This window comes from Thalassophryne amazonica, chromosome 16 (genome assembly GCF_902500255.1).
Source record: "Thalassophryne amazonica chromosome 16, fThaAma1.1, whole genome shotgun sequence".
Classification (NCBI taxonomy): Eukaryota; Metazoa; Chordata; class Actinopteri; order Batrachoidiformes; family Batrachoididae; genus Thalassophryne; species Thalassophryne amazonica.
The window spans coordinates 84,639,989-84,667,430 of NC_047118.1; the positions used below are offsets into that span (position 1 = coordinate 84,639,989).

At 41.5% G+C, this 27,442-nt stretch overlaps 1 protein-coding gene across 3 annotated transcripts in view; it reads left to right on the plus strand.

The window, feature by feature from the left end:
- crlf3 (cytokine receptor-like factor 3) overlaps positions 1-27,442 on the plus strand; it is a 120,290-nt gene that overhangs the window by 54,143 nt on the left and 38,705 nt on the right. For all 3 annotated transcript variants that reach the window (XM_034190783.1, XM_034190785.1, XM_034190784.1), the window contains exons 3-4: positions 4,715-4,922; positions 23,256-23,343. In XM_034190783.1, the coding sequence (XP_034046674.1) occupies positions 4,715-4,922; positions 23,256-23,343 (296 nt within the window). The remainder of the gene's footprint in view (positions 1-4,714; positions 4,923-23,255; positions 23,344-27,442) is intronic.

A 27,442-nucleotide genomic window follows, 5' to 3' on the forward strand; every position in this document is an offset into this window, starting at 1 on the left:
TAGTAATCTCATGCAGATAAAATCCTTTGGGGTTTGCCTTGCATCAGTGAAAAGCTGGATGTCTAGTAATTTCCTACTTTTGAACTCAGACAAGACGGAAATGATGGTTCTTGATCCAGTGAGACATCGGCATCAATATGACCAGCTAACGCTTAGCGTAGGCTCGTGTTTCATACATCACACTGACAAAGTGAGGAACCTTGGGGTAATTTTTGATCCTACGTTGTCCTTTAACCTCCACATTAGAAATATTACGAGGACTGCTTTCTTCCACCTGCAAAATATAGCGAAGATTCGTCCCTTCCTGTCTGTGGCTGATGCTGAGACCCTGATTCATGCATTTGTTGCTTTAAGATTCGACTACTGCAGTGTTCTATTTTCTGGTTTACTGCAGATTTTAAGTTTCTTGTTGTGGGCTGGGGTGTTTGGCTGGTTTGGTTTTTGTTTTCTGTTTCTCCCACCAGGTGGTATGCATTCAGGACTGAGTGGCTGAGCATCAGGACCTCACCCTGAACACCTGAGGCTTATCATCACGTGCAGGTCATCAGGACTCACAGCTGTGGTGTATTTTGTCATAATCAGAGATTGCTGCATTTAAACCTTGAATGCACAGTGTGTGATTGCCAGAGACTCGACCTTGTGAGCAGACGTGTGAGATCGACGTCAGGAGAACAATCTCACCATCACGGATGCAGAGACCGCTCAAGGTTTGACGCCACAGTCTGTGAAGGAGGATTGGGTGAGGTCTCACGCTCTTCAGCACACTTCCTGAGGTAATTTGGTTTTGGTGACTTTTATGAAGTAATGACAGTGGATTTGGTGTCCCTCACACCTTGTGTTAGTGAGCTGTCACGTTATGCTAATTGTCTAATCAGCTTCTGCTGCAGTGGAGATTTGAACTGAGTTGTTCCGTGCCTGCAGGGTAAGAAGCTGATATATAGATTTAAGCCAGGAAGTGTTTGCTGATTGCGTGCACCTTAGAGTTGTGTCTCTCTGTGTGGAGTTGGACTCACCATGTTTTCTTTCTTCACAGACTCGGTTTGTCGCAGCCACCTGGGGTTGTCGGCGGGGTCCCTGGGTCCGAACTGCTGTGGCTCCGGACCGTTTGCGCTGCTGAGAGCGCGCCGTGTTTTCACCTCACCAGACCGCGGACGTTTTAGTTGTTTTGCACTACTACACTGTTATGTTTATTAAATTCTGTTATCCTTTTGAACCGTGCTCTGCTTATTTCATGCTTGGTCCTTCAAACGCTGGGTCGGTAGTCCGACCGCGTCCGAAACATAACAGTAGTCTCTGGCCATTTAACAATGGACCAGCGGAAGCAGAGACGGTATTTTTGCCGGGAAGGCTGCAGCAGATGTTGCAGCTGATCCGGGATCAGTTGCAGGTGCGCTCCGCCCGGGTTGTGCGCGTTGGTGCGCGCATGGTGGAGTTTACGGCTTGGGTCGCGTCGCACCCCGCTGTTACGGCTGTAGCCCCGTCTCCTCCCGTGCAGCTGGCTCCGACACCTGTTGTAGCAGCCCCGGTGGTATTTAGTTTGCACGTTAAGCTGTTTAGTATAACCTGCTGTTATTTACAGCAGTGTGAATTGGTTTTTACTCTGTCACCACGGGGATTTTCTTTTTTGGCACTTTGGCTCCCTCTGTTGGTGACAGAGTCACAGTACCATTCAGGTTCAAAGGATGGAAAACAATGTTTTTCCATTCTTTGCACTTGACGATGTAGGCCAATGGTAGTTTTTTTTATTGGTCTATTATCTGTTTCTTGTTTTAGTATGAGGTGTTTTTATCAGGGGTTAATTTGTTGTTTTTGTGGGTTTCAAAGCACTGTCTGTGGTCTGGTGGAGTTGAAAATGCAGGCTGTCTGGAGCATTGTTTGACCCAGGTGACTTTATGTTAGTCTGTTAGTCTTTCTTTTTTATTTCTTTTGGTTTCACCTCCCAGGGTTTGATGGGACGGTCCTCTGGGGGGTGATGGGGGGGGGGGGGGGGGGGGGTAATGGGGTTGTTTTTTCTTTTTTTTTTGTTTTTGTTGTGCCCTCTCTTCTCCTCTGGGTCCAGCCATGTGAGCCGTACATTGTCGGCGTTGCTGGAGTGGTGCAGTTTGGTTATGCTGGGCATTTCCCAGGTAACCTCTGCACCCGAGAGGGGGGGGGGGGGGTTTGGGGTATTTTTTTTTAATTCCCTTTGCCACCTCCAGCCTTGGCGCGCCTCTGTGCCATTTGCCATTGGCGTTGCTGGGGTGGTGCAGTTCGGTTATGCTGGGCGTTTCCCAGGTAACCTCTGCACCCGGGTGGGGGGGTTTAGGGTTTTTTTTTTGTTGCTTCCCTGTTCCACCTCCGGCTTCAGCGCGCCTTTGAGCCGTATGCCATCGGCGTAGCTGAGGTTTGGGGCAGTGGAATATACCCGCAGCTAGTGGCTGGTTTAAAAGTCGGAGGGGTGGCGCCGTTTTGTGCCGTCTGCCATTACCGCTGTTCCACTCCTCCCGGTTGACTTTTGGGGTATAGTCGTGGTTGGTGACACTGGACGTACTTCCAGTTTCCACTGCGCTGAGGGGGTGGGGTTGGGGTTGTTATTTTGTTTGTATGTTTTTTTTTTGTTGTTTTTCCCCGGTTTCCGCCCTCAGGGTGTGACTGTGGTGTCCTCCGTGGGGGAAAGGACTGTGGGTCCATCTAGCCGTGGATGGCCGGGGCTGGGTCTGTTAGTCATGAGGGGGGGCGTCTCCTGGTGTTTGATGGAACGGTCCTCTGGGAGGCGCTGGGAGTCCCCGTGGGTGACTTTGGGTCCCAGAGAGACCTCGGCTGTGGTTATTACTCCTGGAGCTGGCGGGATGTCCTCTGGGGGGTGTTGGTCCCTACATGTCGTCCCGGGGGGGGGGGTGTTAGCATTTTTTTTTGTTTGCAAGCTTAAGTTTGGGTTGTGTTTTTTCTTTTCTCCTCTTCCCGGGGTTTGATGGAACGGTCCTCTGGGGAGGTCCATGCTTGGTCCTTCAAACGCTGGGTCGGTACTCCGACCGCGTCCGAAACATAACATTTCTGCTATTAACCTATGAAATTATTCACGAATTAGCACCTCCCTACGTTCCGTCCCGGGCTCTGTGTTCTCGGGGTGCAGGACTACTTTGTGTCCCTAGGGTGAATAAAATGTCTGCGGGTCACAGAGGTTTCTCTTATTGTGCCCCTGTTTTGTGGAATGATCTCCCTGCGTCAATAAAAGTCAGTTTCTGTAGAGACTTTCAAATCCAGTCTTAAGTCTGGATTCTCCCTTTTGTATGGCTAGCATACTGGCATAGTATGGTACTATGCTTCCTACTCTTTTAAATTCATTTTAATAGGAAACAGAGCAGGTTGCAGCCTCAAACGTTATCTAAAGTCTGGGTCTGTTAGTGAAGCTTAGGGCTTCATTAACAGACCCAGGGGCCGGCGATCACCTTATTATGTCTTCTGCTTGCCTGTTGCTTAATGCTGAAGAATTGTACCTTAAATGTAGTTTTTTCTGGCTGGCTGATTCTGTTTTCTTTTTCTCTCTGTCTGACATGTGGCTGGATCCATGAAGCTGGATTAGATTATTTCTGGAATGGGCGCAGAACAGACTGTGCTGCAGGAACAGATCCAACGAGTGGCTCAATGACAGCCCACCCCCACCCTCCCCCAGTGGTGGACTGGACACCTGCATGGACTCTCATCAATTGTGTTGTGTTCTATATTGTAAACCTTTTTAGTAGAATGGCCTAAACAGTGGGTGACACATTGAGTCTGGTCTGCTTGAGGTTTCTTCCTTAGAGGGAGTTTTTCCTTACAACTGTCACCTGTGTGCTTGCTCTGGGGGTTGGTAAGGTTAGACCATACTTGTGTGAAGCACCTTGAGGCAGCTTTGTTGTGATTTGGTGCGATATAAACTAAATTAATAAATTGAATTGCCGTCAGAAGTGAGTCTCTATATGGTGAAAGTGTTGAACTTGTAGAGATGTTCACTTCTGTTGACAGTGACATTCATGTCTCTGGGTGGCCAGCTTTTGAGATGGAGCGATGCATGGGAAAAGCTTATAAAGTCATGAGATTGCTGGACAGAGGTGTTTATCAATGTCAATATCTTTGCAGGACAATGAAGTTCCAAGTCCATAGGTTCCTGGTGCTGCCTGTCTTGCTGTATGATTTTGAGACTTGGACACTAGCCAGTGACTCAAGGCGACAACTGGATGTTTTTGCTAAGCGGGTTTCTTTGGAAGATCTTTGTGTACCAGTGGAATGACTTTGTGTCAGATGAGTGGTTATTTAGGAAGACTAAGATGTGGAGTATCACTTGTGCACTGAGGGAGAATCTGCTTCAATGTTTTGGCCATGTGGCACATTTCACTATGCATCATGTGGCGCATAGATGCCTGAATATTGAGGATTCCAGCACCTGGAGAAGGCCAAGGAGATGCCCACATTTCACACAGATGAGATAGATAATGGTTATTGTAGATATATGGGGATAAACTGGTTGTCTGCTTGAGTGGTTGTCATCCAGAATCCAAGGTAATTCCATGGAGTTGGGCTGCTGGGAAGTGTGTCACCAGCATGTTCCCATACTTGACTGCTATTTCCAAGGGAAAAAAAAATGTCTTTCAGGCCAATACGGGATATGAGCAATGGGTGTTTCAGATGTTCAAATTCTTCAGTTTTACATCTTCACCTTTTTGAATTTTTCTTTCGTTCTGCATTATTTGTGTAGGTGCGGGGCAGCTCAGGTCAGGCCCGTGAGGCCCTCCATAGGCACTTTGCAGAGTTGCAGGCAGCAACAAACCGGTTACTGACTGAACGACTGAACGTTCTGCTGGCTGAAGTAGACACCATTGAAGCAGACAGCATCAAGCCACTCGAGGACTGCCAGCAGCTCATCGAGCATGGTGTGGGCCAGGCTGACGAGTTACTGAGAGAGGGTGAGTCCAAGAAATGCAACACTTAAAGGCCATGTGCAAAGGTCCAGAAATCTACACTCAACAAAAATATAAATGCAACACTTTTGGTTTTGCTCCCATTTTGTATGAGATGAACTCAAAGATCTAAAACTTTTTCCACATATACAATATCACCATTTCTCTCAAATATTGTTCACAAACCAGTCTAAATCTGTGATAGTGAGCACTTCTCCTTTGCTGTGATAATCCATCCCACCTCACAGGTGTGCCATACCAAGATGCTGATTAGACACCATGATTAGTGCACAGGTGTGCCTTAGACTGCCCACAATAAAAGGCCACTCTGAAAGGTGCAGTTTTATCACACAGCACAATGCAACAGATGTCGCAAGATTTGAAGGAGTGTGCAATTGGCATGCTGACAGCAGGAATGTCAACCAGAACTGTTACTTGTGTATTGAATGTTCATTTCTCTACCATAAGCCGTCTCCAAAGGCGTTTCAGAGAATTTGGCAGTACATCCAACCAGCCTCACAACCGCAGACCACGTGTAACCACACCAGCCCAGGACCTCCACATCCAGCATGTTCACCTCCAAGATCGTCTGAGACCAGCCACTCGGACAGCTGCTGGAACAATCGGTTTGCATAACCAAAGAATTTATGCACAAACTGTCTCAGGGAAGCTCATCTGCATGCTCGTCATCCTCATCGGGGTCTCGACCTGACTCCAGTTCGTCGTCGTAACCGATTTGAGTGGGCAAATGCTCACATTCGCTGCCGATTGGCACGTTGGAGAGGTGTTCTCTTCACGGATGATGCAAAGGAGATGTGTTGCACTGCCTGAGGCAAATGGTGGTCACACCAGATACTGACTGGTATCCCCCCCCAATAAAACAAAACTGCACCTTTCAGAGTGGCCTTTTATTGTGGGCAGTCTAAGGCACACCTGTGCACTAATCATGGTGTCTAATCAGCATCTTGGTATGGCACACCTGTGAGGTGGGATGGATTATCTCAGCAAAGGAGAAGTGCTCACTATCACAGATTTAGACTGGTTTGTGCACAGTATTTGAGGGAAATGGTGATATTGTGTATGTGGGAAAAGTTTTAGATGGTTGAGTTAATCTCATACAAAATGGGAGCAAAACCAAAAGTGTTGCGTTTATATTTTTGTTGAGTATATATTTTCCTTGAAGGGTGTTCTAAATGAAGTCAGAATTGTTTGTGTGTTTTTCCCAGTTTGGTCTGTCAGTTTATTTTATTGTTTTTGGTCACACATTGCACCCTGTGTGTTCTCACCTTGTTCCCTGTTGGTGAGAACACACGCTGCACACGTGGCGTTCGTCTTCACCTTCAGGAACTCTGCTAGCCCCATGTCGTACTGCAGCTTGTTGAGCTTTTTGGAGGAACCATCCCAGTCCTTTTGTGTCCTCTTGACAAATCGTGCCCATGCGCAGCCGTGCTGGTGGTCCGTTTTATGACTGTTTTCAGTCAAAGTCAAAATTGATATTCCAGTATTCCATTATCTATTTATTTTTTAACAAAACATGTGAAAACCAAAGAATTCTGTGTGGTGATTTTTCTCAATACGGTGGACGCCGTTTCCTGAGTGAAACCAAAGCCAACAAACCTGTTTCACGAGCCATGATTTTTAAGTTTAGGGTGTTCCTTCTCTCTGTCTGTTTTCCTGGGTAATTTTTTTTATTTTTTCACATGGTTTAAGAGTGTTGGAGCGTTTCTGAACCATAAGCGCAGAACAGAACATCATAAACAGAACAGTTACTGAAATAATGTTTGTGTCGACAATGTAAAATGTTCTTGCACCGTTTGTCCAGTAGACTCCATTCAACTGAGAGCTGCTTACACTCCTGCTTAAATGTGTTCATCACCGGCCCCCGTAGTTCGCCGTCACACTGCACTGATCGGCTGACAAAAGCATACAAGTAAGGTTATTAACATCTATATCCTTATCCTGAACCTATAACTAAGTTGCAGCAACAGCAGGTACAAGATCAGGTGTATTTCACAACTCTTTTCAAGGATATGCATTTGCTAATTTCACATTTTATTCATTTAAAAAAAATAATAATAATATCGGCTGGTTTATCGGCTATCAGCAGATCAGCTGATTTATCGATTATCGACATTTTTTTTTCATCCAAATATCGTTATCGGCATCGGCCTCAAAAAATCCATACCGGTCAGGCTCTGTTATACAACCCCTGGCAATAATTATGGAATCACCGGCCTCGGAGGATGTTCATTCAGTTGTTTAATTTTGTAGAAAAAAAGCAGATCACAGACATGACACAAAACTAAAGTCATTTCAAATGGCAACTTTCTGGCTTTAAGAAACACTATAAGAAATCAGGAAAAATAATTGTGGCAGACAGTAACGGTTACTTTTTTAGACCAAGCAGAGGGAAAAAAATATGGACTCACTCAATTCTGAGGAATAAATTATGGGATCTGCCTGTAAATTTTCATCCCCAAAACTAACACCTGCATCAGATCAGATCTGCTCGCTAGTCTGCATCTAAAAAGGAGTGATCACACCTTGGAGAGCTGTTGCACCAAGTGGACTGATATGAATCATGGCTCCAACACGAGAGATGTCAATTGAAACAAAGGAGAGGATTATCAATCTCTTAAAAGAGGGTAAATCATCATGCAATGTTGCAAAAGATGTTGGTTGTTCACAGTCAGCTGTGTCTAAACTCTGGACCAAATACAAACAACATAGGAAAGTTGTTAAAGGCAAACATACTGGTAGACCAAGGAAGACATCAAAGCGTCAAGACAGAAAACTTAAAGCAATATGTCTCAAAAATCAAAAATGCACAACAAAACAAATGAGAAACGAATGGGAGGAAACTGGAGTCAACGTCTGTGACCGAACTGTAAGAAACCGCCTAAAGGAAATGGGATTTACGTACAGAAAAGCTAAGCGAAAGCCATCATTAACACCTAAACAGAAAAAAACAAGGTTACAATGGGCTAAGGAAAAGAAATCGTGGACTGTGGATGACTGGATGAAAGTCATATTCAGTGATGAATCTCGAATCTGCATTGGGCAAGGTGATGATGCTGGAACTTTTGTTTGGTGCCGTTCCAATGAGATTTATAAAGATGACTGCCTGAAGAGCACATGTAAATTTCCACAGTCATTGATGATATGGGGCTACATGTCAGGTAAAGGCACTGGGGAGATGGCTGTCATTACATCATCAATAAATGCACAAGTTTACGTTGATATTTTGGACACTTTTCTTATCCCATCAATTGAAAGGATGTTTGGGGATGATGAAATCATTTTTCAAGATGATAATGCATCTTGCCATAGAGCAAAAACTGTGAAAACATTCCTTGCAAAAAGACACATAGGGTCAATGTCATGGCCTGCAAATAGTCCGGATCTTAATCCAACTGAAAATCTTTGGTGAAAGTTGAAGAAAATGGTCTATGACAAGGCTCCAACCTGCAAAGCTGATCTGGCAACAGCAATCAGAGACAGTTGGAGCCAGATTGATGAAGAGTACTGTTTGTCACTCATTAAGTCCATGCCTCAGAGACTGCAAGCTGCTATAAAAGCCAGAGGTGGTACAACAAAATACTAGTGATGTGTTGGAGCGTTCTTTTGTTTTTCATGATTCCATAATTTTTTCCTCAGAATTGAGTGATTCCATATTTTTTTTTCCCTCTGCTTGGTCTAAAAAAGTAACCGTTACTGACTGCCACAATTTTTTTTCCTGATTTCTTACAGTGTTTCTTAAAGCCAGAAAGTTGCCATTTGAAATGACTTTAGTTTTGTGTCATGTCTGTGATCTGCTTTTTTTCTACAAAATTAAACTGAATGAACATCCTCCGAGGCCGGTGATTCCATAATTTTGCCAGGGGTTGTAATAACACAATTTTCTGGCACAAAGATAAAGTTTTAACAACAATAATACATTATTAAAGTAAATGTGTGTGGTGCAAAGAATAAGCACAAGTAGGCCTAGGACTGGCCCATAACAACACGACAACAAACAGCTCAAATAATACAATGCTTAATTCAAGTTGAAAAAGTTGTTTCCTTCCTTAGTGGGACTTCTGGTACTGAGAAGAGGCAGCTGGTCTCTCATAGTCCGGACAGTAGGAGCTGAGTGCAGCCGTAAGCAGGCCGCAAGGTGGTCATCAGTCATAGTGGATCTGTATTTTGATTTAATGATTTTTATGTGAAAAGGCACAAATATGTTGATCCAACAAGCGCAGTCAAATTCCTGTGCAGTTTGTCTGAGGTTGGGCTCCTTCCCTTTCTGTATTAGATTCCAGAATTGGACATCCATGCCAGGTGTTGCTCTGGATTTGAGCTCAATGTCATTTTTCAGTGTGAGGATCTCATTCTGAATAGCACAGATATCCAGGTTGAAGAGTGATGCCACTTTGGACGTCATACAGTCCACATGTGTATTTTCCCCAAATGGAAAAAAAGAAAACTGACAACAGGCTCAATGGAAACAAACTGCATTTAATCTATTATTAGACTCTATCGGCTTTGCTCAAAAAGTAAATGAGTCCACCCACCACTTTAATCATATTTTAGATCTTGTTCTGACTTATGGTATGGAAATAGAAGACTTAACAGTATTCCCTGAAAACTCCCTTTTGTCTGATCATTTTTTAATAACATTTACATTTACCCTGATGGACTACCCTGCAGTGGGGAATAAGTTTCATTACACTAGAAGTCTTTCAGAAAGCGCTGTAACTAGGTTTAAGGATATGATTCCTTCTTTATGTTCTCTAATGTCATATACCAACACAGAGCAGAGTAGCTACCTAAACTCTGTAAGGGAGTTAGAGTATCTTGTCAATAGTTTTACATCCTCATTGAAGACAACTTTGGATGCTGTAGCTCCTCTGAAAAAGAGAGCTTTAAATCAGAAGTGTCTGACTCTGTGGTATAACTCACAAACTCGTAGCTTAAAGCAGATAACCCGTAAGTTGGAGAGGAAATGGCGTCTCACTAATTTAGAAGATCTTCACTTAGCCTGGAAAAAGAGTTTGTTGCTCTATAAGAAAGCCCTTCGTGAAGCTAGGACATCTTTCTACTCATCACTAATTGAAGAAAATAAGAACAACCCCAGGTTTCTTTTCAGCACTGTAGCCAGGCTGACAAAGAGTCAGAGCTCTATTGAGCTGAGTATTCCATTAACTTTAACTAGTAATGACTTCATGACTTTCTTTGCTAACAAAATTTTGACTATTAGAGAAAAAATTACTCATAACCATCCCAAAGATGTATCGTTATCTTTGGCTGCTTTCAGTGATGCCGGTATTTGGTTAGACTCTTTCTCTCCGATTGTTCTGTCTGAGTTATTTTCATTAGTTACTTCATCCAAACCATCAACATGCTTATTAGACCCCATTCCTGCCAGGCTGCTCAAGGAAGTCCTACCATTATTTAATGCTTCAATCTTAAATATGATCAATCTATCTTTGTTAGTTGGTTATGTACCACAGGCCTTTAAGGTGGCAGTAATTAAACCATTACTTAAAAAGCCATCACTTGACCCAGCTATCTTAGCTAATTATAGGCCAATCTCCAATCTTCCTTTTCTCTCAAAGATTCTTGAGAGGGTAGTTGTAAAACAGCTAACTGATCACCTGCAGAGGAATGGTCTATTTGAAGAGTTTCAGTCAGGTTTTAGAATTCATCATAGTACAGAAACAGCATTAGTGAAGGTTACAAATGATCTTCTTATGGCTTCGGACAGTGGACTTATCTCTGTGCTTGTTCTGTTGGACCTCAGTGCTGCTTTTGATACTGTTGACCATAAAATTTTATTACAGAGATTAGAGCATGTCATAGGTATTAAAGGCATTGCGCTGCGGTGGTTTGAATCATATTTGTCTAATAGATTACAGTTTGTTCATGTAAATGGGGAATCTTCTTCACAGACTAAAGTTAATTATGGAGTTCCACAAGGTTCTGTGCTAGGACCAATTTTATTCACTTTATACATGCTTCCCTTGGGCAGTATTATTAGACGGTATTGCTTAAATTTTCATTGTTACGCAGATGATACCCAGCTTTATCTATCCATGAAGCCAGAGGATACGCACCAATTAGCTAAACTGCAGGATTGTCTTACAGACATAAAGACATGGATGACCTCTAATTTCCTGCTTTTAAACTCAGATAAAACTGAAGTTATTGTACTTGGCCCCACAAATCTTAGAAGCATGGTGTCTAACCAGATCGTTACTCTGGATGGCATTTCCCTGATCTCTAGTAATACTGTGAGAAATCTTGGAGTTATTTTTGATCAGGATATGTCATTCAAAGCGCATATTAAACAAATATGTAGGACTGCCTTTTTGCATTTACGCAATATCTCTAAAATCAGAAAGGTCTTGTCTCAGAGTGATGCTGAAAAACTAATTCATGCATTTGTTTCCTCTAGGCTGGACTATTGTAATTCATTATTATCAGGTTGTCCTAAAAGTTCCCTAAAAAGCCTTCAGTTGGTTCAGAATGCTGCAGCTAGAGTACTGACAGGGACTAGCAGGAGAGAGCATATCTCACCCGTGTTGGCCTCCCTTCATTGGCTTCCTGTTAATGCTAGAATAGAATTTAAAATTCTTCTTCTTACTTATAAGGTTTTGAATAATCAGGTCCCATCTTATCTTAGGGACCTCGTAGTACCATATTACCCCATTAGAGCGCTTCGCTCTCAGACTGCGGGCTTACTTGTAGTTCCTAGGGTTTGTAAGAGTAGAATGGGAGGCAGAGCCTTCAGCTTTCAGGCTCCTCTCCTGTGGAACCAGCTCCCAATTCAGATCAGGGAGACAGATACCCTCTCTACTTTTAAGATTAGGCTTAAAACTTTCCTTTTCGCTAAGGCTTATAGTTAGGGCTGGATCGGGTGACCCTGGACCGTCCCTTGGTTATGTTGCTTTAGACGTAGACTGTGTTTCATAATTATTGTATGGCCTTGCCTTGCAATGTGGAGCGCCTTGGGGCAACTGTTTGTTGTGATTTGGCGCTATACAAGAAAAAAGTTGATTGATTGATTGATTGAAAGTCAGTAAAGCGCCTGTCAAATTCTGACAAGATGCTCTGCACTTGATAATCTTAACGTGCACTCTCAAGCTCGGTACACTCTTTGCCCTGACAATTAAGTTCTGTGTCCATGTGTGGAAAGTTCCACAGGTCACACTGTTACAATCTGCTTGATTGCAGTTGCAACTTGCTTTTAAACGTGTTCACAGAGCTGATCATGTTGATGATTATGTTTGTCCTTGAGCTTGTCAGTCACATCAGTAAGAAAGCCTAAATCCAAGAGCCACTGACTGTCTTCTAGCTGTGCATATTCAGCATGGTTTGAATGTTTCAGAAATTCTTGAATTTCGGGCAACAGTTCAGAAAACTGTTCCAGAAATTTTCCTCTGTGTGCAGCACCATTTATGTGTGGTGCATGTATCTCCTCCTGCTGCACACGGAATAGACACCTCTGCAGACTCCTGGCCCAAACAGAACACGGCATCTTGTTTGCCACGTCCATCACGTCTTCCATATTTACGGACTGTTGTGCTGCAGGGTGACTTTTCAATTCCTGGACTTTTCGAGCGTGCAGAGGTGATTTAGCCGAGACGTTTGCATTCTTGTGGTTCATTTTGCAGTGCCGTTCCAAATTCCCTTTCTTCAGTAAAGCCACATTTGCATTGTTGATAAGACAGATGGATTTGCCATTTGAATAAATGAAAAAATAATCCCCCTACAACTCTGAATGGAAAATAAGTTTTCATTTTTTTCCATTTTTTTTCCATTTTTTTTTTTTAGCCTCTGCCAGTGTAGCATTCCTTCTTCTATGCCGTTTCTTTTTCTTCTGTGTTTAACGGCAGCTGGCATCATTATTGGGGGCATTGCTGCCACCTTCTGCATCAGTGCGTTATAGCAGCACTAAATCCTCTCGAGTCCACATTTTTTTATTTTTTCATGCAATTGGTTGGTTGGGCATACCAGTTTAAGATGGAATAATGGTTTCAAATGTAATATTCTGCCATAATGAAGTGAGTTTCCAGTGCCCCAAAGCATTTTAGATCAGAACTGGAGTGGATAAAATAAATTTCTCAAAAGTTAGAGAAACTGTTTTGTTAGTCTCATTTTCTAAGAAAAAAAGTCCACTCACATGCTGTTTCTGAAACTGTCCATACAAGTTCCTCTCTCAGTGGCAACAAAAAAAAAAAAGTCAACCCAAGCCTGTTTGGGTTCCTGTAATATGTTCCTGTAAATGGAAGTTCTGATATCAAGACCCTGTAAATGATTCCTCCTATAGGTGCAAAAGTGTCACTGCAGCAGGTGCCACAGCATTTAAATTGGAATGAACAACTGGAGTAAAGAGCTGCATCAAAGATATTTATGATTTGATGTTTAACAAATCTGTGTGTGGCTGTGTGAAATGTAGTAGTAATAATAATAATAATAATAATAATGATGGGTCACTGGGGAGTCTTAAATCAGTTCCATATGGCAGATGTTTCACACAAGCTATTTTAAGCCTAAATGATGTTTATTGCAGGGGAATGTCAATGAAAACACAGAATTGCAGGATTTTGGTGGTATTTAGTGTTTAATCTCAAACACATGAAAATGTTAAGGCCATGCCACACCTTGACAATTTATCCAGCGTATGCCAACCGTATTCAAAAATGCTGGCATAAGTCTAATAATTTAAAGATCTTTTTTTATATAAGTTAAGAGCATGCTGAAGCTCACTGATGTACGTCCTAATACGCTGAGCTCCTTGAGAAATTCTGGGCATGCTGAAAATTTTCAAGTGCCAGCATGTGACCCACACGTCCCACACATGTGGGACATAAGTTGTAGGTAAGTTATGAGATTGTTGGGACACGTTTCTTGTAATTTACTCATAAGCCTAAATACATCCATCAATGCTGACCACTGATTGGATAAAATCTGCAGTCCTCATGTGGAAATACTGCTTCATTTGCACACGGAAGTAATATAATATGAATATATATATATATATATATATATATATATATATATATATATATATGTAATATGACCTATTTGTTTCAGTCCAGTTCACCATCATAGACTGCCGGACACTTATCCACATAAAGCTCCTGATTTTTGAAAATGACGTCGTGGCTGGAAACGTAGCGTTTTAAAGCAAATTCCTCTGTGCTTTTTCTCCTGCCAGTGCGTTTCTCAGAGGATGCCGGTGTCATGCTCTGATCACACAGAAGCACTGCAATGATTTAAACTTGTAAAGCTCCAGTCGACCACAATCAGGTGTGATCACCAGATGACCTGATCGATCAGTGTGATCAGACCTGAATGAGGAGCTGTGTCTCTTTAAACTTTTAAAGTGCAGTCGCTGATGGTGTGAGCTGTTGGTGATCATACAAACAGATCACCAGATCACTTCATTCAGGTCTGATCACACCTGATCGCAGTGGGCTGGCACTTTAAAAGTATAAAATCATCACAGCATTTCATTATTCAGGTCTGTGATGACCTGATCAGACGACAGCCATGACGCTTTAAATGTTTAAAGGGTCACAGCACTCCACATTCACTGCAGCGTTTACTACAGCCAGTCGACTCATTAGCATTCTGTACACAGTGGTCCACCAAGATAAAAAAAAAAATAATAATAAAATGAAATAATGTTAAATTACTCTGTTTCTGACCCGCACCACACGGTGCAGTATCGACCCGAACCACTCGGTGGAAACGGGGCTGTCGGGAGACGCTGGTTAATTGTCAAGGTGCGACAGTGGCATTAATCTATTAGATGTACGACAGCGTTTGACAGCATGTTTTAATATGGTCGGTATACGCAGGCTAAATCGTCAAGGTGTGACAGGGCCTTTAATGATAGACAACTGGTTTGCATTGCAAGCATCTTTCAACCATTTTTATTTTCAAATCTGCTTTCGTGAAAATTAAAGGCTGCATGAAAGCATCAATCTGTAATTTTGACTCTGTGTAGCATGGTTAACAAACAAGTACTAAAATGATCATTTTTCATTATTTCAGCAACTGTTTTTTTTGTTTGTTTTGTTTTTGGTGAGGAAAATTGTTTTACAGTGAGGAAAATAAGTATTTGAGCACCCTGTGGTTTTGCAAGTTCTCCCACTTAGAAATCATGGAGGGGTCTGAAATTTTCATCTTAGGTGCATGTCCACTGTGAGAGACATAATCTAAAAAAAACCTGGAAATCACAATGTATGATTTTTTTTAAATAATTTATTTGTATGTTACTGCTGCAAATAAGTATTTCAACACCTGTGAAAATCAATGTTAATATTTGATACAGTAGGCTTTGTTTGCAATTACAGAGGTCAGACATTTCCTGTAGTATTTCACCAGGTTTGCACACACTGCAGCAGGGATTTTGGTCCACTCCTCCACACAGCTCTTCTCTAGATCAACCAGGTTACTGGGCTGTCGCTGAGAAACACGGAGTTTGAGCTCCCTCCAAAGATTTTCTATTGGGTTTAGCTCTGGAGACTGGGTCAGCCATTCCAGAACCTTGATATGCTTCTTACGGAGCCACTCCTTGGTTATCCTGGCTGTGAGCTTTGGGTCATTGTCATGCCGGAAGACCCATCCACGACCCATCTTCAATATTCTAAATGAGGGAAGGAGGTTGTTTCCTAAAATCTCGCAATACATGGCCCCGGTCATCCTCTCCTTAATACAGTGCAGCCGTCCTGTCCCATGTGCAGAAGAGCACCCCCAAAGCATGATGCTTACACCCCCATGCTTCACAGTAGGGACGGTGTTTTTGGGATGGTACTCAGCATTCTTCTTCCTCCAAACATGGTGAAAGACCAAATTTTTGGTCTCATCTGACCACATAACTTTCTCCCATAACTCATCTGGATCATCCAAATGGTCACGGGCAAACTTAAGACAGGCCTGGATGTCTGCTGATTTAAGCAGGGGAACCTTCGGTACCATGCATGATTTTAACCCATGACGTCTTAGTGTATTACCCACAGTAACCTTGGAAACAGTGGTGCCTGCTCTCTTCAGGTCATTGACCAGCTCCTCCCGTGCAGTTCTGGGCTGATTCCTCACCTTTCTTAGGATCATTGATACGCCACGAGGTGGGATCTTGCGTGGAGCCCCAGTCCGAGGGAGATTGACAGTCATGTTTAGCTTCTTCCATTTTCTAATAATTTCTCCAACAGTTGATCTTTTTTCACCAAGCTGCTTGGCAATTGCCCCGTAGCCCTTTCCAGACTTGTGGAGGTCTAGTTTGTTAGTAGTTGGAGTCTTACTGATTGTGTGGGGTGGACAGGTGTCTTTATGCAGCTAACGACCTCAAATAGGTGATTCTAATTTGGAATAATAAGTGGAGTGGAGGTAGACTTTTTAGATGCGGACTAACAGGTTGTTGAGCGCCAGAATTTTTGCTGATTGGCAGGTGTTCAAATACTGATTTTCAGCAGTAACATGCAAATATATTATTAAAAAAAATCATACTGTTGGGAAAGTGTCGGTACACGGACCCACAACAGGGGGCGCAAAGGAACGGACAATGGAGTAGGTCAAATAACAACACTAACAATAACAATAACAACACTTTACTGTTGTGAATGTGCACAACAAATACACCTTGGAAAATCCTACAGCTAGCCCTGTAGTTGGTGCGGACCAAGGTAGCTTAGCCGCCGTTAGCTGTCCCCCAGCAGATCCCGAGCAGCCGGGAAAACAGGCCGACTGGGTGACTGTGAGGAAGAAGCATAGTTCTAAACAGAAGCCCCCTGTACACCACCAACCCGTTCACATCTCTAACCATTTTTCCCCACTCGGCGACACACCCGCCGAGGATCAAACTCTGGTTCTTGGCGACTCTGTTTTGAGAAAAGTGAAGTCAGTGACACCAGCAACCATAGTCAAATGTCTTCCGGGGGCCAGAGCAGGCGACATTGAAGGAAATTTAAAACTGCTGGCTAAGGCTAAGCGTAAATTTGGTAAGATTGTAATTCACGTCGGCACTAATGACACCCGGTTACGCCAATCGGACATCACTAAAATTAATATTGAATCGGTGTGTAACTTTGCAAAAACAATGTCGGACTCTGTAGTTTTCTCTGGGCCCCTCCCCAATCGGACCGGGAGTGACATGTTTAGCCGCATGTTCTCCTTGAATTGCTGGCTGTCTGAGTGGTGTCCAAAAAATGAGGTGGGCTTCATAGATAATTGGCAAAGCTTCTGGGGAAAACCTGGTCTTGTTAGGAGAGACGGCATCCATCCCACTTTGGATGGAGCAGCTCTCATCTCTAGAAATCTGGCCAATTTTATTAAACCCTCCTAATCGTGACTATCCAGGGTTGGGACCAGGAAGCAGAGTTGTAGTCTTACACACCTCTCTGCAGCTTCTCTCCCCCTGCCATCCCCCCAATACCCCATCCCCGTAGAGACAGTGCCTGCTCCCAGACCACCATTAACCAGTAAAAATCGATTAAAGCATAAAAATTCAAAAAGAAAAAATATATTACCTTCAACTGCACCACAGACTAAAACAGTTAAATGTGGTCTATTAAACATTAGGTCTCTCTCTTCTAAGACCCTGTTAGTAAATGATATAATAATTGATCAACATATTGATTTATTCTGCCTTACAGAAACCTGGTTACAGCAGGATGATTATGTTAGTTTAAATGAGTCAACACCCCCGAGTCCCACTAACTGTCAGAATGCTCGTAGCACGGGTCAAGGGGGAGGATTAGCAGCAATCTTCCACTCCAGCTTATTAATTAATCAAAGCCCCAGACAGAGCTTTAATTCATTTGAAAGTTTGACTCTTAATCTTGTCCATCCAAATTGGAAGTCTCAAAAACCAGTTTTATTTATTATCTATCATCCACCTGGTCGTTACTGTGAGTTTCTTTGTGAATATTCAGACCATTTGTCTGACTTAGTGCTTAGCTCAGATAAGATAATTATAGTGGGTGATTTTAACATCCGCATAGATGCTGAGAATGACAGCCTCAACACTGCATTTAATCTATTATTAGACTCAGTTGGCTTCGCTCAAAATGTAAATGAGCCTACCCACCGCTTTAATCATATCTTAGATCTTGTTCTGACTTATGGTATGGAAATTGAAGACTTAACAGTATTCCCTGAAAACTCCCTTCTGTCTGATCATTTCTTAATAACATTTACATTTACTCTGATGGACTGATTCAAAATGCTGCAGCTAGAGTACTGACGGGGACTAGAAGGAGAGAGCATATCTCACCCATATTAGCCTCTCTTCATTGGCTTCCTGTTAATTCTAGAATAGAATTTAAAATTCTTCTTCTTACTTATAAGGTTTTGAATAATCAGGTCCCTTCTTATCTTAGGGCACTTTAGATCTTGTTCTGACATATTGCATAGAAATTGAAGACTTAACAGCATTCCCTGAAAACCCCCTGTTGTCTGATCATTTCTTAATAACATTTACATTTACTTTAATGGACTACCCAGCAGTGGGGAATAAGTTTCATTACAGTAGAAGTCTTTCTGAAAGCGCTGTAGCTAGGTTTAAGGATATGATTCCTTCTTTGTTCTGTTCTTCAATGCCATATACCAACACAGTGCAGAGTAGCTATTAAACTCTGTGAGTGAGATAGATTATCTCGTCAATAGCTTTACATCCTCATTGAGCACAACTTTGGATGCTGTAGCTCATCTGAAAAAGAGAGCCTTAAATCAGAAATGCTTGACTCCGTGGTATAACCCACAAACTCGCAGCTTAAAGCAGATAACCCGTAAGCTGGAGAGGAAATGGCATCTTACTAATTTAGAAGATCTTCATTTAGCCTGGAAAAAGAGTCTGTTGCTCTATAAAAAAGCCCTCCCTAAAGCCAGTGATGCCTGTAACGCGTTAATTAGTAACGCGTTACTCTAATCTGACCACTTTTTTTTAGTAACGAGTAATCTAACGCGTTAATCTTTCCAAATCAATAATCAGATTCAAGTTACTTCTCCATGTCACTGTGCGTTACTATTATTTTTGCATTGTGGGTCGATTGCAGCATTAAACTTGGTCCGTGGGCAGGAGGTCAGGGTTCGACTGAACTGCCCACTTTAAGCGAGCTGTGATCTTTTCATCCACGGTTTTCTGTAGCAGCTCGTCCTCACCTCTTAAGCGCGGTGATCAGCACACCTGCACTGAGCTTTACAAAGACATTTTTATACTTTTTTCCTCCTTTATTTAGAATTCTGAGCTGAGCCGCTCTGTATCTGGTCGTTAAAAATAGCTGATCCTCCGCGACGCGTCAACAACTAACACTATTTTCCACTCAAATGCACCTAAACTCTCTTTCTGAGGACCACATGATGTGAAAACGCAATAAAACTTTCTTACCTGTAAATATGGTCCTGTTTTCCTGCATAAATAAATGTTATCCATTCTTTGCGCTCAAACGCCAAAGCAGGGGCGAATCCAGATGGAATGGGGACGTGGGGCAAGGATGTGCCCCCCCCACAACACCCCTAGATTATAGGTCCAGTTTTGAAGCCGTTTTTTATTACAACTACTAATATTGCTTAAAATAATAATAATTTCGACAAGTAAAATGTTTAGAGAGAATTTAAATGTTAGAAAAATGTTAGAATTTAATAGTTACATTTACAAACAATGTAGGTTCGAAATTGCAAGTTTTACTGTTACAGTGCTGTCAACAGTTAAATATGAGGTCAAGAGAGAGGTCTTTATTTTACTTTTTTATAAAAAGTATTTATTTTCATTGAAGTCAAGAAAGGGTGACTATAAAGTGAGTTTTGGCAAAACAGGTATCATTGTCATGTTGAGGTGGCAGAGGGTTGTTGTCGGCAGCTGGGGAAAGTAACTAAAAAAGTAACTAGTAATCTAACTTAGTTACTTTTACAATTGAGTAATCAGGAAAGTAACTAAGTTACTCTTTCAAGGAGTAATCAGTAATCAGTAATTGGATTACTTTTTCAAAGTAACTGTGGCAACACTGCCTAAAGCTAGGACATCTTACTATTCATCACTAATTGAAGAAAATAACAACAACCCTAGGTTTCTTTTCAGCACTGTAGCCAGGCTGACAAAGAGTCAGAGCTCTATTGAGCCGAGTATTCCTTTAACTTTAACTAGTAATGACTTCATGGCTTTGTTTGCAAATAAAATTTTAACTATTAGAGAAAAAAATTATTCATAACCATCCCAAAGACATATCTTTATGTTCGGCTGCCTTCAGTAATGCTGGTATTTGGTTAGACTCTTTCTCTCCGATTGTTCTGTCTGAATTGTTTTCATTAGTTACTTCCTCCAAACCATCAACATGTCTATTAGACCCCATTCCTACCAGGCTGCTCAAGGAAGCTCTACCATTAGTTAATGCTTCGATCTTAAATATGATCAATCTATCTTTATTAGATGGCTATGTACCACAGGCTTTTAAGGTGGTAGTAATTAAACCATTACTTAAAAAGCCATCACTTGACCCAGCTATCTTAGCTAATTATAGGCCAATCTCCAACCTTCCTTTTCTCTCAAAAATTCTTGAAAGGGTAGTTGTAAAACAGCTAACTGATCATCTGCAGAGGAATGGTCTATTTGAAGAGTTTCAGTCAGGTTTCAGAATTCATCATAGTACAGAAACAGCATTAGTGAAGGTTACAAATGATCTTCTTATGGCCTCAGACAGTGGACTCATCTCTGTGCTTGTCCTGTTCGACCTCATTACTTGTAGTTCCTAGGGTTTGTAAGAGTAGAATGGGAGGCAGAGCCTTCAACTTTCAGGCTCCTCTCCTGTGGAACCAGCTCCCAATTCAGATCAGGGAGACAGACACCCTCTCTACTTTTAAGATTAGGCTTAAAACTTTCCTTTTTGCTAAAGCTTATAGTTAGGGCTGGATCAGGTGACCCTGAACCATCCCTTAGTTATGCTGCTATAGACGTAGACTGCTGGGGGGTTCCCATGATGCACTGTTTCTTTCTCTTTTTGCTCTGTATGCACCACTCTGCATTTAATCATTAGTGATCGATCTCTGCTCCCCTCCACAGCATGTCTTTTTCCTGGTTCTCTCCCTCAGCCCCAACCAGTCCCAGCAGAAGACTGCCCCTCCCTGAGCCTGGTTCCGCTGGAGGTTTCTTCCTGTTAAAAGGGAGTTTTTCCTTCCCACTGTAGCCAAGTGCTTGCTCACAGGGGGTCGTTTTGACCGTTGGGGTTTTACATAATTATTGTATGGCCTTGCCTTACAATATAAAGCGCCTTGGGGCAACTGTTTGTTGTGATTTGGCGCTATATAAAAAAATTGATTGATTGATTGATTGATTGCAGCTTTTGATACTGTTGACCATAAAATTTTATTACAGAGATTAGAGTATGCCATAGGTATTAAAGGCACTGCGCTGCAGTGGTTTGAGCCATATTTATCTAATAGATTACAATTTGTTCATGTAAATGGGGAGTCTTCTTCACAGACTAAGGTTAATTATGGAGTTCCACAAGGTTCTGTGCTAGGACCAATTTTATTCACTTTATACATGCTTCCCTTAGGCAGTGTTATTAGAAAGCATTGCTTAAATTTTCATTGTTACGCAGATGATACCCAGCTTTATCTATCCATTAAGCTAGAGGACACACACCAATTAGTTAAACTGCAGGAATGTCTTTCAGACATAAAGACATGGATGACCTCTAATTTCCTGCTTTTAAATTCAGATAAAACTGAAGTTATTGTACTTGGCCCCACAAATCTTAGAAACATGGTGTCTAACCAGATCCTTACTCTGGATGGCATTACCCTGACCTCCAGTAATACTGTGAGAAATCTTGGAGTCATTTTTGATCAGGATATGTCCTTCAATGCGCATATTAAGCAAATATGTAGGACTGATTTTTTGCATTTGCGCAATATCTCTAAAATTAGAAAGGCCTTGTCTCAGAGTGATGCTGAAAAGCTAATTCATGCATTTATTTCTTCTAGGCTGGACTACTGTAATTCATTATTATCAGGTTGTCCTAAACGTTCCCTGAAAAGCCTTCAGTTAATTCAAAATGCTGCAGCTAGAGTGCTGACAGGGACTAGAAGGAGAGAGCATATTTCACCCATATTGGCCTCTCTTCATTGGCTTCCTGTTAATTCCAGAATAGAATTTAAAATTCTTCTTCTTACTTATAAGGTTTTGAATAATCAGGTCCCATCTTATCTTAGGGACCTCTTAGTACCATATCACCCCAATAGAGCGCTTCGCTCTCAGACTGCAGGCTTACTTGTAGTTCCTAGGGTTTGTAAGAGTAGAATGGGAGGCAGAGCCTTCAGCTTTCAGGCTCCTCTCCTGTGGAACCAGCTCCCAATTCGGATTAGGGAGACAGACACCCTCTCTACTTTTAAGATTAAGCTTAAAACTTTCCTTTTTGAAAAAGCTTATAGTTAGGGCTGGATCGGGTGACCCTGAACCATCCCTTAGTTATGCTGCTATAGACTTAGACTGCTGGGGGGTTTCCCATGATGCACCCAGTGTTTCTTTTTATTCACCTCTTTTTGCTCTGTATGCACCACTCTGCATTTAATCATTAGTGATTGATGTCTGCTGTCTTCCACAGCATGTCTTTTTCCTGATTCTCTCCCCTCAGCCCCAACCACTCCCAGCAGAAGACTGCCCCTCCCTGAGCCTGGTCCTTTTAAAAGGGAGTTTTCCTTCCCACTGTCACCAAGTGCTTGCTCACAGGGGTTCGTTTTGACCGTTGGGGTTTTTCTGTAATTATTGTATGGCTTTTGCCTTACAATATAAAGCGCCTTGAGGCAACTGTTTGTTGTGATTTGGAGCTATATAAATAAAATTGATTTGATTTTATATATATGTATATGTATGTATGTGTGTGTGTGTGTGTGTGTGTGTGTGTGTGTGTGTATATATATATATATATTTATATATATATATATATATATATATATACGTATGTGTGTGTGTCTGGCTTTGTTGGCTGCAGTAGTAGTTACAAGGGAAACACTGCATTAGTTTAAATTAAAGCCAAGTGCCCAGAAATGCCAGAGTTGGGCTACTGGTTCAGCCAATAACTTGACCAGCCTGTAATTCTTATATTTCCAGTCATCTTTGCTTTTCCACTTACTGACACCCTCTGAATACTGAGGGACTGTCCTATTTAAACATGCTAGTTGAACATGCTTTTCTCTTTAATAATAATTTCTGTAATTTTCTATGGCTAATTGACTAGTTTCAGCTTTGTTGTGGTGTTGTACGGACCCTAACCTATAAAAGTGGCATTAAAGGTAGCAGTAAATATCATCACTGTCTGCATGAGGCTTTCTTGCTCTTTTTTTTCCCCATAGGGGAGGCGGCTCTGCGTTGTGGTATGGGAGACGAGGAAAACAAATTGGGCGTTTTCACTGAGAAGGCCTTACACATCCAGCTGGACAGGTAGGACAGACGTTCACTTCATTCACTTGAGTTTTATTTCCATCCAAATGTTTCACAAAACTAACAGTCTAATTGGGCTGAAAAACATATGTCTGTTTTTTTAATGTTCCATTGAACTTATTCTCATGTATATAGTACAAATGTATCGGACACATTACTGGCATTAGTTTTCTGAATCACATAGTTCTGACTGCATCATTCTTTGGTTCATGCAGTACATTCACTTAGACTGTAGTTGGGGTGACCAGATCCCAACTCACCAGATGTGGGACAAAGACTACATTTGTGTGTGACAGTGTGAGATACCAATGCATCAAGATACTCTAAAATAACTTAAAATAAAAATTTGTATTCTGCCCCTCAGCTTATAACATTACTATGCTTTGCTGTCTGGTTGATCAGTAGCACATAACAGACTATGAAAATGAAAATTTACTTTTTTTTATTTAAATGCATCTTTCCCAAGTTCTCACATAAGAAAACACAGTAAGCATGAAGCTTTTTGGTGCTATTTCACAGTTCCTCTCTTATGAACACCTAACTGTGTACAATCAAACAGCATAGACAGTCAGTGCTACAGTTGTTCTTTCAAGTACTTTAAAAGGGTTTGACTTGCCTGTATTTTTCTCCAACAACAGATAGTAACAACACAGCCCCAGCACAACTCCAAACTCCAAAACATTAAAGTGTTTGTTAGAGCAGAACAAAATACTGAACCACATGTTGAAGTAGAACATGTACTGAAGTACGTAGGCTACATGCAGTGAGTTACATTGGCTGATTGTCTGAACAAACCATTAGCTACAATAAGAGCTCATCTCAGAATAACATTAACTACACAAAAGAAGTGCATGTGAAAATGATCTGAATTTACTGAAAATAACACCTAGAGGTAGTAAAGGCACCACTGGATATAAAATTAGGCACTACTTAAAACAATAAATATAACCAGAAATACATATCAAAACTGGTCAGGAGGTACAAAAATGTGTAATAAACAAGAGCAGTCAAAGATTTCTGACGTCCACCAATCCAGATCCAGGTCACCTCCAAAATTGAGTGGGGTCTTCCCTAAAATCTGCCATAATATCTGTCTGTGGTGCAAATTTGGTGAGAATCTGTGAAGTAATTTTGACGCAGTTCTTAAAAACCTATAAAGTGAAATCCTGAGCCAGAATCTGGATCCGGTGTCGCTGACTGAACAGTCTCTCCTGAAAATCTGTCCACCCTGCCTTCACTGAGCATGCATCATTAGTTGTGGTTCATCAATCATCACATCGTTTCTGCTTCAAACTGCACTCCAGTCATCATCTGTCTCGGCGACAGATATCTGAAGCTTTTCTGCAACAGTCATTTCCACATAAATTCAACATTATTTCATCATAGAAGATGGAGGAAATGATCAGACCGCTGTGGCTACATGAGCTGCTCACTGATGGGTTCACTGTGCGTCGGTCATTTCAAAGCGTCAAGGAGTATCGCCTCGTTTCTGCTTAAAACTGACTTTAGAATGACTTAAGAGGTTTTACTTTGTAATCTGATGATTAATGAGCCCATTAATCTATTTGATCGCTTTGGGTGAAGAGACTCTTGTCTCATACGAGCTGCTGAGCTCTAAAATGACGCATACGCATTAGAGGCAGGGCGGACCAGTTTTTAGGGGGGACCGTTCGGTCTGCAACACCGGATCACCTCCAAAATTTAATGGAGTCTTCCATAGCCTAATATGTATCTGTGGTACAGATTTGATGAGAATCCATGAAGTAGTTTTGACATAATCCTTCAAAGCCTATATAAAGTGAAACTTGATCCAGATCTGGAGCACCTGCAAAATTTACTGGAGCCTTCCATGGCCTAATATCAATCTGTATGCAAATTTAGTCAAAATCCGTGCAGCAGTTTTGACGTAATTCTGCTGACAGTCAGACAGACAAATAAATTAATAAATGCCAACGATTTTATTATGTCCTTGGTGGACATAATAAAATCATATATTTTGTGTGCCATAGTAACACAGGAAGTGCTCTTTCAGAATCAATGAAAGCACCTTGCTGGAGGTGAAACACTAAAATAGCAGCAGTGTCTTAGTCAGGTGGCTTAGCAACCAAATTTGGAAGGATAGTGCAAAAGTGGATAAAAGCATGAAATTTGGTATAAGGCTTCTCTGAGATGTACTAAATGAATTTAGAAGGGGAGCCATCCTGGAGCTGACCTCTGGGCTGCAGGGGTCAAAATTTTAAAATGCTCCAATCATGTTTAAAACTATCCTTCATTATTTGTCTGATCATAACAATTCTAAAAAGGTATAGTTTGGAGTTATGAGGTAAAACAGCAGAAATGGTGACAAAGGTCAGTTTCAGTTTGTACAGGGGTCAAAACTTAAAGTTGCTCCAATTTTGGTTTAAAAAAATAAAAGAAGAAAATTATTGGTTGAGTTAATAGCATTTTTAAAAGGAATAGTTTGGACATCTGTCATGCTTAGTTATGATGTTACGGGGTAACATACAGTTGTATGTAAAAGTTTGGGCCCCCCTGGTGATTTCCATGATTTTCCTTTATAAATCATTGGTTGTTTGTATCAGTAATTTCAGTTAAATATGTCATATAGCAGACAAACACAGAGATATTTGAGAAGTGAAATTAAGTTTATAGGATTTACAGAAAGTGTGCAATAATTCTTTAAACAAAATTAGGCAGGTGCATAAATTTGGGCACCCCAACAGAAAAAAATACATCAATATTTAGCAGATCCTCCTTTTGCAGAAATAACAGCCTCTAAATGCTTCCTATAGCTTCCAATGAGAGTCTGGATTCTGGTTGAAGGCATTTTGGACCATTCTTCTTTACAAAACATCTCAGGTTTGTTGGTTTCTGAGCATGAACAGCCCACTTAAAATCACGCCACAGATTTTCAATAATATTCAGGTCTGGGGACTGAGATGGCCATTCCAGAATGTGCATGAGTGCCTTAGTAGATTTTGAGCAGTGTTTAGGGGCATTGTCTTGTTGAAAGATCCAGCCCCGGTGCAACTTCAACTTTGTCACTGATTAATGAACATTGTTCTCAAGAATCTGCTGATATTGACTGGAATCCATGTGACCATCAACTTTAACAAGATTCCCAGTACCTGCACTGGCCATACAGCATGATGGAGCCACCTTCAAATTTTACTGCAAGTGTTTTTCTTGGAATGCTGTGTTCTTTTTCTGCCATGCATACCGCCCCTTGTTATGTCCAAATAACTCAGTTTTAGTTCCATCAGTCCACAGCACCTTATTCCAAAATGAAGCTGCCTTGTCCAAATGTGCTTTAGCATACCTCAAGCGACTCTGTTTGTGGCGTGTACGCAGAAAACGCTTCCTCTGCATTACAGCATCATACAGCATATCTTTGTGCAAAGTGCACTGTATAGTTGAACGATGCACAGAGACACTATCTGCAGACACTATCTTGCTCCAAAGATCTACAATCTTTGGAGCAAGTCTGTGGGTTGACCATGACTGTTCTCACCATCCTTCACTTCAGCTTATGAGATTTTTTTTGATCTGCCACTTCGGGCCTTAACTAGTACTGTGCCTGTGGTCTTCCATTTCCTCACTATGTTCCTCACAGTGGAAACTGACAGCTGAAATCTCCGAGATAGCTTTTTGTATCCTTCCCCTAAACCATGATGTTGAACAATCTTTGTTTTCAGGTAATTTGAGAGTTGTTTAGAGGTTCCCATGTTGCCACTCATTAGAAGCAATGCAAAGAGGAGAAACATTTGCAAATGGACACCTTATATACCCTTTCTCATGATTGGATTCACCTGTGTAAGGAGGTCAAGGGTCAGTGAGCTTATCAAACCAATTTTGTGTTCCAATAAATTAGTGCTAAATGTATTCAAATCAATAAAATGACAAGGGTGCCCAAATTTACGCACCTGCCTAATTTTGTTTAAATAATTATTGCACACTTCCTATGAATACTAAAAACGTCATTTCACTTCTCAAATATCAGTGTGTTCATCTGCTATATAATATATTTAACTGAAATTTCTGATCCAGACAACCAATGATTTATAAAGGAAAATCATGAAAATTATCAGGGGTGCCCAAA